Consider the following 12851-nt stretch of genomic DNA (forward strand, 5'->3'; position numbering starts at 1 on the left):
GCAAACTTTTGTAACTTTTTAACAGTAGAGTACAAATAGTTGTAAATTCCTCCCTTGGTCAAAGTCAGAAGGGAAAAGCTTATTTTCTCTTGAACAAATGATTGGGCATCAAACCCATCTGCCTAATCCTTAAAGGGGAAGTTGGGAAGTCCATATAAATATAAGATGGTCATCTATTCCCGCTTGGGGACATCTTATATTGTGGAGACCTATCACTCATATGTAGTTACATGTGGAATATACATGTCACAGCTACAAGAATTAAACAATGAATAAGGCTGCACTTATATATTCGCATAAGGGGTAGTAGCGGCTTATGGTGACCGATTGTAACAGATTTGCCATGCAGGATTCTGAGAAAACAGGAAAGCACCAGATATACTGTAGTATCTAAAAATATACAGCCACAGGAGGCTCTGAGGATGCCAATTCATGTAGCCCCACAAGGAATCACTGCCATCCGTGCTAAGGGCTCATTATGCAGATGACACAATGAGATGTAACCAGAGGAGGTCCTGCCTGTCACATTACTCTGTGTACGTGCTGGAAAATGGGAGCGGCCGAGGCTGGGGCGGTGAGATAATCCTGACACAGCAACTACTCTTATCACTGCCTCAAATATAAAGTGCAGCCACAGGAGCCTTGTCCCTCTACCAAGGAACGATAGCACCAGGAGGACAGTCCAGCTGCACTGAGCAGAACAGCACCACTGCACCAAAAGAACATCTCTAGATCTTCCTCATCAGCTGGACTGACCAGAACTAGCTCTACGCCAACTAGGATACCACCAACCCTGAAGACGACATCTGCCATCTGCTACGACAACTTAATTGCACCCCCAGTACTGTAACAACCTTTCAGGTACTCCACCATCCAACACCAGGTGTCTTGGACCTCAGCATCTTTCTCTACTACTTGTGGAGTTCTCCTTGTTGGTGGTGCTCTAGTGTGCACAAGACTTCTCACGCTGGCTAATACACCACCAGTTACTTGCCACCTTATGCACTCTGCCCCCAAGTACTACAAAACAAGTCCATTGCTGAGCCATAAAAAGAGCTGACAGTGGCCCTACACCTGACCCTACAAGAAGACCATAGATCATCGAGCTTATAGGAAGGACCACCGGTGAGCAAGAATGGGTCGCTATACCGGGAAGACCTGCCGGCTTATCTTCATGTTGGTCATCACTGTCATCTTCTTCGTAGCAGAGCTGGTTTGTGGCTACCTAGGCAACTCCATCGCCTTGATCTCTGACTCCTTCAATATGCTGTCTGATCTGATCTCTTTGTGCGTTGGGATAACAGCTTCTCGAGTATCTAGAAGAACCAGCAGAGGACCCAACGCAACCTATGGGTACACCCGGGCAGAAGTGGTGGGTGCCCTGAGCAATGCTGTCTTCCTCACCGCTCTATGCTTCACCATCTTGGTGGACTCTATCCTAAGACTGGCCAAACCCGAAAAGATTGATGATCCAGAATTGGTGTTGATAGTTGGTGCGCTCGGTTTGGGAGTGAACATCATCGGCCTATTGGTCTTCCAGGACTATAGTTGCTGTATACGCTTCTTATGTGGGAGCAAAGGCCAACAAAAACCAGAAGAACCCAAAGCCTCTTCCAATGATCGCCTGAATGTCACTCCTTACCAAGCTGGAGGAACTCAAGGATCGGAGAGCCAGGACTTAGCAGGTGCCTGTAGGGTTATTTTGGTGGGGAATTTGGGTTCATTTGCATTATGTTGGTTCTATTATGAGAGGGGGGGGGGGTCTTCTCAGAATCTTAAAATGTTGAAGAATTCATGGTTAGCTTTAAATGGATGATCCATGCTTTAGAGGTTGTATCCGACTTAACAGCTAGGGAGAGTGAACCTACCTTTCGTCAGTTGCACAATCGGTAACATCTTACACATAACCTTCACTAGGTACTTTTTTCACGATACATATCTTGGGTCACCAAGGGTTAATGACTTCATAAATTCCTATACCTTTGCACTCAAAGATACAAGGCAAGCAATGGAGGACTGGAAGTTTCTGATATCTTTGCATGTCCCTTCTCTTTGTGGCTAAACTTTTTGGCTGTTTTTTGCACTATCTGCCAAAAACTTGCATTCCACAGCAAAAAAACTTAACTTCATGGAGACACGGTGACTTGAAGCAATCTGTCACTTGACTTGCTGAATACATAAGAGGTTAAAGGGCAAATATTGCACAATAGTCGTCTTGTAAACATTACGTTTTTGAATTTAAAGGGGGAACTTTGTTTTTGAAACTCCAGTTGCAATGCAGGATCTCAGGCTAACAAGGGAACTTCCCCTTTAAATGCAAACAATTCGATATTTATTTAGGTAGGTGCAAATCCTGTCAACAGGAAGCTACAATGTAATAGACGGGTCAAAGTGTAAGAGATCTTACAGAGGGAATATATTATTCCTTATATAAATATTAAGTCGGTAAAATGACCCTTAGTGCCATGTTACCTTTAAGAACTTGGCTAGGAGGTATGGAGTTGTAATGGGTTGCTTGAGTAGACACAATTATTTTTCTCGTTTCCATCAGAGCACAAGTCAGTGTGAAGGGTCTACTGATCTCGTAGTTGCCAAAAAACACGTTGACATCAATCAGAAATTTAAAGGGGTTTTCCATGTATAGAATAGATTAACATTATGGGATCAGTGGAGGCAGTAGCATAACCTGACTCATGTGATCCCCTCAGTCTCATATTGGTGGCCTTTCCTTTGGTAGGTCATCAATATCTATAGGTTTGGAAAGCCCCTTTAATTTAATACAACAATTTATTATGAAAGTCCAAACGTGGCTCAAGTATTTCGAAGCCAGCGGCCATTTTGGACAGCGTCTAGTCGTATATTTATGGTGGTTGTGGTTGGTGAATGGAGAAGGTCCTGTGTTCTTCAGACATGTCCGACATGTCCTTTGTCTGTATGATATCTTGTCATTGGTGGAGCAAATTTTTTGAAAAACCTGATGTTTCTTCTGTTTATAGAACTTATACACAACACAGGGTTTCTTCTTTGGCTATAGGTGACATCATTGATGAGCAAGAGTCTGACCCCGAGGAAGAAAATGGTAAAAAAGACGCAGCCGCCCTCAACATTAGAGGTAGGTAAACCAGTGGTCGGTAGGTCCTATTCATATCTAGGGTACATAGATATAGGCCCCTAGATATAGAAGTGTATGGGGGACTTATATACGCCGTATATACGTCAGCCGTGTATACATCCCCCATACGTTCGTGTGAATGCAGCCTAAAAGTTATAAAATTCTCCCAATATACTTTATGCATTAATTCCTCTTGGTTTTCTAGATCTCTGCTTGCTGTCCTTCTATAAGAAAGCTTCTGTTTACTTCCAGTGAATAGAAATCTGTCCCTGGTCATGTGATAGACAAGCAGGTTATCACACAGAATAATTAGAGCTGTGTGATACTAACAACTCCTGCACATTGCGTGTCCATCACAACACCATGGACAGATTTCTTTTCACTGTAAGTAAACATTGAAGCTTCCTATAGAATGACAGCAAGCAGAGATCTAGAAAACTGTGAGGAACTGTAAAATTGTATTACTTTTCCTTACACAAACAATATCAAATATTTGCTGAAAGTGAACAACCCCTTTAAACACACAATGCAGTATGTGTACTGCTGGTTTAAGGATTAAAGGGGTCATCTTTTAAAGATAAGCTGACCTCTATTTATAAAGGGGTTATGAACGGCTTCAACAAATCACACGTGCCATGACATCCAACTTTTTTGGAATTGTTTACATGAGGCATGGACAGCGACCAGAGAAATATAATACAGGCTCAGACTGAGTTACTAGGCCCTGTATCCATAGCAACCAGGATATAAAATGAAAGCTGCAATAGGCCCCTGGGTAGAGATAAGCAGCTGGGTAGAAATCATACTTTGTCACAGTCCACTTTATTACATTTTAGTGCAGGATATTCACTATTTTGTAACGTCCTTGTTAAAATATAAGAATTTGAAGATAGGCGGCCTAAAAAAACGATATCTAACGGGGGATTCCTGCTGCTGCTTGATGGTGCCTACATGAGGTAATGTATTTTCATTGGAAGTAGATCTTTGGGTGCTATTTACCCCCAAATCTTAGTTTACAAGTCCCTGTAGTCCTTTCGGTGCCATTTACCCCCAAATATTAAAGGGGTTTCCACACTTATAAAATGTATACCCAGCAGGTTAGGGGTTAGTGTCTGATCTCTGGGGGTCCGTCAACAGAACCTTTAGTGCTCCGTCTGCAGGTGCCCCCTGGTACTTCATATGAGTATAGGTGGTGGTGCACATGTCGGGCCCCCACTCCATTTACTTTTATGGGTATGTGGTATCACTGCAGCCCCACTAATCATGAGCACCAGATTGGGCATTCGGTGGGAACTTGTGGTCCCCTGTTCTTGTTTTCTCCAGGAGCCCAGTAGTCGAACGTCCAGCAATTTGACATAGGTCCTCTAACCTGTGACTATGGGATATATATGCCATAAGTAAGAAAACCCCTTTAAATAAGGTAACTACCAATCTCACAATTACTCTGTCAAATTTGTTTCTACCTTTCGCTGGAGGCCTCACATTCCCCAAGAGCTTGCAAGTAGTTTTTCTGCATAGGGGACATAATTACTGACACTTGATCCAGGTCCAATCTGGTCGAGCAGGTTTCTGCCTGAAATGTCACCTGCGAGGTCTCCCATGCTCCAGGACTTCTTATGTATATACATGAAGCTGCCAAACTATTTCACAGGAGGCATTTAAAGGACATCATTATGTATGGGGAATGTGCTATAGTTACAGGTCTTGTTGGCACCTACTATTCTACGTTACCCAGCATTCCTAGATGCAGGGACTATGGCCAGTTCCAAATTAAGGTATGCAACTTAGCGTTCTTTCCAAAAAAGAGGTAGCTACCCTATATGTCAATGTTCAACACTTTATTGATTAGGATGTACAGTAAGCCAAAGAAGAGACAACTGTTCTAGGTGTTTGACCCTAGACCAGAGAACTAGTTGGCTTGGTAGGAGGCTTTCAATGGAAATCTAGATGTAACAATATGCACATTGGGGGTCATTTACTAAGGGCCCGATTTGCGCCGATTTTCCCTGTATTGCCCCGGGATTTTGGCGCACGCGATTGGATTGTGGCGTATCGGCGCTGGCATGCACGCGACGGCCGAACGAAAACCCGACGGATTCGGAAAAAACGCCGCATTTTAAAAAAAAAAGTGTTGCGGGACTCGCGCTTACCTTCACCAGGTATAGGCCGGTGTACTTCAGTGCATTCCCGCGGGCCTCGGCGGTCTTCAGCGCAGCAGCGCCACCTGGTGGACGTCGGAGGAACTACCTTAGTGAATCCCGGCCGGACACGATTCCACTGCAGAGAACGCGCCGCTGGATCGCGAATGGACCGGGTAAGTAAATCTGTAAATATAAATCTTTCATTCCAAAAAGAGAAAGCTGTACATCCTATTAGTCCTAACTACCCTATAAGTCAATGTCCAACACTTTAACAGGCCTTACAGCATAACTAGGAAACACTTTCGTACGCGCTACCCTACAAGTCAATGTTTGACCCTTTAATAGACCCTACAAGTTGACTAGATTCCGATACTCATTAACTTGGCTTTTCCTGCCACTAGCAGCATCTTCTACATTTTTGACCCTGTAAGTATAAAATTATCCAGTAAAAACAGAAAATATTACCCGAATCAAGTAAATTAAAGTTAAAACTGATAAAACTAGGGCCTAAAGGGGAGGGACATAACAGTAATTCTCTATTTTATGCTCCGCCCCTACATTTCTTTTGACTTTAATCTATAGCTAAGAATATAAATTTACAGCTAAAGTACATTTGTTCACATTAATTTCCTATCTCTTCAGGTGTTCTGCTCCATGTGATGGGTGACGCTCTGGGGTCTGTAGTCGTTGTGGTGGCGGCCGTCATATTTTATGTACGGCCTCTGGCGCCTGACGCACAATGTAACTGGCAGTGTTATATTGATCCCAGCCTGACGGTAGTGATGGTGGCCATCATTCTATTCTCTGCCTTCCCCCTCATCAAGGAGACTGCCACTATCCTGCTTCAGATGGTCCCCAAAGACATCAACGTAGGAGAAATTGGTAAGAATAATTCATTTTTTTTCCCAAAACATAAGCTCTTTCCCCAAATAAACAGGGATCTACAATATTTGGTTTTCATGCAGCAGCTTTGTGTTCTGATACAGCTCTTTCTCCCCTCTCCCAGCAGAAGTCCCAGAATGATCTCTAACACCATTATAACCATTTAACTGTCTCTCTATAGCTATCAGGGGCGTAACTTTAGGGGGTGCAGAGGTTGCGGTCGCACCTGGGCCCAAGAGGTTTAGTGGGCCCTTATGGGGTCACTTTCCCATATAAGAAGACTATTACTATAAACCATACATTATAATCTGGGGCCTGGCACAGTCTTTGCACTGGGGCCCATCAGCTTCTAGTTACGCCATTGATAGCTATTCATACCTATAAGACTAGAGTTTTCTCATTCTGTCCTGATTGAATCCTGATTGTACCTTAACAGCAAATTTTATAAAAAAATTAGGGACAAATTCAGTTTTTTTCCTGGTCTTGTATTATACAAAGGGTTATATTATCACATTCTGTATATCACTCAATGAACTTTGCATCAGTTTTTGACGTATAATAGACAGTAAAATATAAAACGAGTCAATACAAGTAGCACAGGAGTAAAACAGGATCCCCTGGAATAAGATCAAAGAATCAAAGAGGTCATATATACAGGAACTGGGAGACTCTATCCAGTAAGAGCACAAAGGCCCATAGAGCATTGCCAGCAGCCGGTAAACACATGCACACACAGATCCCTTAGTGCAATATCATTCTAGCAAATAGATATAATCTCCAAGTATATAATCTCCTACTTAGTGGAGATTATCAACCATAAGGACCAGAGAAGAAGACTTGTGTAAGCCTCAATCAGTTGGCATCTAACATGGAATGATAAGTAAGAAGATACCTTGCGTTTCCCAGCTTCATGTAGTTCTGTGATTCTAAGTAGTGATAGTTGGATCCGAAACGCAATGTTCGGGTTCGTACCAAACATTCACGTTCAAGTCCGCAGAACAGTAAGCCAAAGTTAAGTCAGAAGTCCATGTTTGGTTTGACCCTCCACCAGTAACACCCGCCGTGGGGGATGGCACTGATCGTAGGTGTTATCCTTTGCATGGTACAGGCCAAGCAAATTAATGTCACTGGGAGCAATAAGATTACTGCCAATATGATGGCAAGCACTCGTCCCCAACAGACCGTGATCAGTACCAGCAATGATTGTGGGCATTACCAGTGGGTGAGCGGATACATTTAATACATTTAACTACCATAATGGGTGTTCAGATTCAGGTTCAGGTCCACAAAAACCTGGATTTTTTGTCCGGGTTTGGCCAAACCCGACTTAAATTCTGATTGGACCACTCATCACTAACTCTCTGCACAATTTAGTGGAAAGTCTCTCATTTGTGACAGCTGTCTAATATCTACGAATGGAAAGGTCTATAAACATTAACTCCTTAAAGGCCACTCCATTTCTAGCCTCAAAGGATGAGTATTTAAAAAAAAAATATTTTGAGTTGAAAGCAGAGGGATTGTTAGTCTTTGAATGTATCATGAGGTAGCAAGGGATGTGTGGTGGTTTACAGGGGTGCCACACTATGGTACATATAGGGGGTCATTTACTAAGGGCCCGATTCACGTTTTTGCGAAGTGATACCTGAATTTTTCCGTTTTGCGCCGATTTGCGCCGTTTTGGCATGCACGCAACGGAAACCAGGGGGTGTGGTCGAACGAAAACCCGATGGATTCGGAAAAACCGCCGCATTAAAAAAAAAAATTGGTTGCACGCGCCATACTTACATGCACCAGGAAGAGATCAGTGAACTCCGACGCAACTCGGCGGACGTCGGCGCAGCAGCGACACCTGGTGGACATCGGGCGCAGGACCTTCATGAATCGCCGGAAGACCCGAACGCTCGTCGGAGAAGCCGCCGCTGGAACGCGAATGGACCGTGTATGTAAATGTGCCCCGTAGTGTATTGTTCTGTATTTTTCCTCCATTGTGGATAGAGATGAAAAGAAAAAAAATGCAGTAAAATAAAAAAAGAAAGTTATTTTTAATCTATAGGTCAGAGGATTTTCCCATTTCGAAGTCTTGTGAGGGCTTGTTTTTTACAGTATGGGCTGTAGGTTTTGTTAGTCCTCTTTTAGACCTATTTTTATAAAAATCATTCCTGTTGAACAGTCATTGTAATTTGTCAGCACCCAGTAGGCACCCAGTAGGGTGCTGATTTGCTTATTCATCATTTCTTCTATGAAACACCTCAGGTGCCACAGTCACTATTGACTGTGGCATCTGGGAAGTAATGAGGCCAGGATCACAGGCTTCTCATTTTGTGTTAAGCTACAGATGGAGATCAACTTTCACCACCTTATCTATCACATAGGCTTCGGCTACTATGTGACCACTAAGAGGCACATCTACTTAATAGTCTTGTCCAGTGTTAGACTGGCCCACCAGAAGCTCCTCTGGTGGTCCTGGACTGTAACTTAAAACAGGATCCCAGAGGTCTAGCACAAGACATACAAATTTGAAGGCTACTAGTGTTTATTTCTTGGGGTTTATGAAGGGTGGGCACCCAGGATAATTTTATCTGGTGGGCCCAAGATACCCAAGTCCGACACTGCTCTTGTTTGGTCTGCTGACCCAGTTTACATGTTTTTTTATTTCAAAATTTCCAGGTCATAAAATTTCCATGATAGAAGGAGTAAAAAGCATCCACGAAATCCACATCTGGGAGTTAGCCAGTGGGAAGAACATCGCAACCCTCCACGTGAAGTTTCAGAGACTTGAAGACTACACCTCGGCCAATCGTAACATCCGTAAAATCTTCCACGAACAAGGCATCCACGCAGTCACCCTCCAGGCTGAGTTCACAGATGCGAAGGACTTCTCGTTGGCATGCAATGCGCCTTGCATATCCAAAAAGTGCGATGGGAACCTCTGTTGCAGCCAGGAGCTGATCCCATTTGCTGAAGCAAATGGCAAAGCCCTGAAGAAGGGCAAGTCCTCCCAAGTTTGGTATAGAAATAATGACTATGACACTGATGTTGAGGCTCCAAAGCAACACACATATGAAGAGGTTCCAGAACTGAAGATAGCCAATGGCCTCAATGTAGAAAATGAGGCCTTAAATGCCAAGTGCACCCGGTTTTAGGCGATTTGCTCGGACTGGAGGGTGACATAGACCCTTGAATTTTATCTGTCTGAGGACCATAGTGACTTACAGATCTGCGGTGCAATCTTTGTGGTGATCTGTGGTGTGTCTATAGGTTTAGTTTTCCGTTGTAGTATATTGACATCAGGGCCGACACCATGAATGTGTTAGGATCATAGAATCCCTAAAAAATATTGGGAACGCACAATATATGATCATGTTGCCCTCGTTGGGTTAATGATGGAGATGAAGGACCAAGTTGTCACCTTCTATAACCCCAGTACTAATTTTTTTAGGGGACGGTTTTAAGATTGACTCCTTAAAGGGGTTTACGAAAAAATTATTTTGAATTCCCTATTACGAATATTTTAGGGTCCACTGTTCAAGATAATTTATTAACCAAACCAGAATGTTTTCTGCTCTGGAGGACCTGACAATCCATTGACTTCAATGGAGGCTGTGTAATACCTCATTTCACCTGAGGTGGCACTGTAGGGGAATTGAACACTCGCAGACAGGTTCTCTATCAGTGGGAGATTATTCTAACAAAAACAGTTCCCTTTAAATAGACTACGTAGGTTTTTCTATAGCAAATGATATAATAGAGAGATTTTACTTGAAATTTTTGTTGCCCTTCTGTCAGAGCTGCTTTAAAGCACAATTTTTTGGTCTTTCACACAATCACTTCTACCAGGTGAAGTCCATTGCTGTGTATATTAGTGACTGATGTTCCTATATGTTTTTTGTTGTTTATGTTATCTTTTTGGGTTTAAATTAATTTAATTCATTATGAAAATAAAAAGTGGAAATTAAAGGGACTGTCCACTTATCCTGGACCTTATTAGCCATAGTGGAAATCGACTACAAAGAATGTCTCTGACTTTGGAGGACCTTACATGTCCTTGCATTACATAACCAGTCCATGAATTAAATGGGCAACGTGTAATACCTAATTTGTCCTTTGGGGTTGCTGCAGAAAAATGTCATTGTTGCTGTAAGGTCCTACAAAATGTAATTCTGATCTCTGCAATCATCATGTGATCTGTGTAACAAATCTGGATTGTCCAAAGTGAGGAACCCCTTTAATGTTCCAGCACTATCATGTATATAATTGTGAAATTGCCGTTAATGAAGATTTGATTGTATATATTGTGCTATATTTCTATATTTCTTCTTTGTCATCAATACCATTTATTTAAAGTGTAATAAATTATCAGATTGTTCCTTGAAGGAAAATGTTTAAAATAAATATAATGTAATTATGGCCTGTAATTAATAAGCCACCATAAAAAATTCACTTCACTAGTTTAAAGGGGACCTCTCACCACCTCCAGTAACCCAAAGTCTTTACATCCTTCAATAGACGTTGATCCACAGATTACAATGCAGTTGGAATTTTATTTCTAGCCCTAACTAAGCCTGAGTAATCAGTGCTGGTAATTTAGACTCATAGGTGGGAGGTGCCAGGACCGCCCACCTGATAGTACAGAGCCAATCAATATATTCAGGGCTGAAACTTAAGACACTGATTATTTGGGAACGGTGGGGACTAGAGAAAGAATTCCAGCTGTGTTGGGATCAGTGAAAGCACAATTATTAAAGGATGTAAAGAGTTGGGGTGGATGGAGATAATAAAATTTCCCCTTTAAGTCAAACTGGTAAATCAAAGAAATTGTAGTCTGCGCAATAGTCTATTATAATGTTATTATCAGAATGACACAATGCGGAAAAACATGGCTGCTTTACTGAAGGACAGCGCCACTATTGTTAGTAGGTTGCGTCTGGTATTGCAGCCCCTTTTTATAGGATTATTGCAATACCAGGAAAGATCCATGGATATGAGTGGCGCTGTTTCGGGATGAAAATGTCCATGTTTTTATACTCTTATATAGCCAGTAAATGTGACTTGTATAGTATAATGCCGTTTGAGAGGAGGGCGGAGCATGACAAAAACCACCAATGGGTAAATCGTGTGTCATACCCCACCCACTCAGGCTCTAGGTATAAACAGTATATTACTTTTACTAAGAAGACCTTCTTAACAAGAGACCTCTAAAGTATTCCCAAAAATAATAACACTTTACTGTTCGCTATAAATTCCAACAAATCTGAATATAGACCAAATTCCACTGTGGACATATTAGACAACGAGACTAAAGTAAACGACAACCAATTAGAGGTGAGGTTAAGTAGCCAATCAAATTCCTGATCCCAACCCATGGTGAACAAATTTAAATCTTATTGGTTGCCACAAATAACTCTAGCAAACCTAAAAGAAGGATCCTATTGGCTGAGATATGTCTAGTTTTTGTTCTCTTTATGACGCCCTAGAATTAAAGGCAATGACTAAATATCTCACATTCTTAAAGTGAAACTTCCATCTTTCAGGAAAATCAACAAATATCAAAATTGTTATGTTTTTTTGTATTAAATTTTTGTTGTTTTTGGGTTTTGGGGAAACTGTCAGCAAGCTGCTAGTGATGGATCTCTTAGGCCCCTTCCACACTAGCGAGTGTGATGCGATGAACTCGCATCACACTCGCAACGCAAGGTGCCGGGAACGCACGGCCCGAACGCTGCTCACCGGGAGTGAACTGACATGCTGAGTTCACTCCCGCGGTGCAGCGTTCGGGCCGTGCGTTCCCGGCAGCTTGCGTTGCGAGTGTGATGCGAGTTCATCGCATCACACTCGCTAGTGTGGAAGGGGCCTTAGTCATCTTATATGTTATAGTTAGTGAATTGCCGAATTTTAAGCACAAAGGGTGAAACCTGAGATCAAATCTAATGCAGATTTTTAGGCTGCACCCACATTGTTTATTGTACTTTGTGTTGGATTTTACCCTCGTAGTTATAAAAAAAAAATATTACAGAGGTGCTAGATATTACAGAAGGGCCCCACTGGGCCCTCCGCTGCTTCACTACGTTATAAATGATCACTCCGACCATAATAACCAGTCACTCAGGGTGTAAAGATATAAGATTGCAATAGAGATATAAAATAAAGCTAAAAAAAACAAACAAAAAAAACCCCCAAACAAATATTTCTTTACTTGTTCCGTTCTGTTATAGTAAAACATCGAGGTTTGGTTATACATGTGTGTGGATTGTCTTCTCTTTTATGTTTTTCTTAGATTATAACTTTTTATGTCTTTTGGACGTTGTGATGCGCAGAACAAACGGAATAAAGTCTTTATTTTTGTAAAAAAAAAATCTCTTTTTCTTTGTGTTTCTTTGAAGGAATGTGAGTAGATGTGGGGGATTTATACCTGGAAATATGCACACAAGCCGTGATTTTGTCACAATTCCTGGAGCAGAGCAGGGAATTCCGACTTTTCCGCCCTCTCTGCTGGTTGGGCGGGGAGGGGGTGGTGCCCGTCCATTAAAGGGGTTTTCCAACAAACTAAAGTTAGGCTCTATCCACAGGATAGGGCCTAACTTGCTGATCCGTTATACCCCCCGGCGCTGCGTCAGACCAATGGAGCAGACGGACGCACATGACCGTTCTGCTCCATTAATTTCTGTGGAAATTATGGAGATCGGTGAGTGTGGCTCCCACAATGTCCGTCAGCTCCA

General features: G+C 42.3%; 1 protein-coding gene across 1 annotated transcript; it reads left to right on the forward strand.

The window, feature by feature from the left end:
• The first annotated feature begins 589 nt into the window (after positions 1–589).
• SLC30A10 (solute carrier family 30 member 10) lies at positions 590–11766 on the forward strand. The gene is made up of 4 exons (XM_072140107.1): positions 590–1685; positions 3035–3112; positions 5896–6135; positions 8803–11766. Exons 1-4 carry the CDS (start codon positions 1136–1138, stop codon positions 9276–9278), a joined length of 1344 nt encoding a protein of 447 aa, XP_071996208.1. The 5' UTR covers positions 590–1135; the 3' UTR covers positions 9279–11766.
• The last annotated feature ends 1085 nt before the right edge of the window (positions 11767–12851 follow it).

Source organism: Engystomops pustulosus, chromosome 3 (assembly GCF_040894005.1).
Source record: "Engystomops pustulosus chromosome 3, aEngPut4.maternal, whole genome shotgun sequence".
NCBI classification, from domain to species: domain Eukaryota; kingdom Metazoa; phylum Chordata; class Amphibia; order Anura; family Leptodactylidae; genus Engystomops; species Engystomops pustulosus.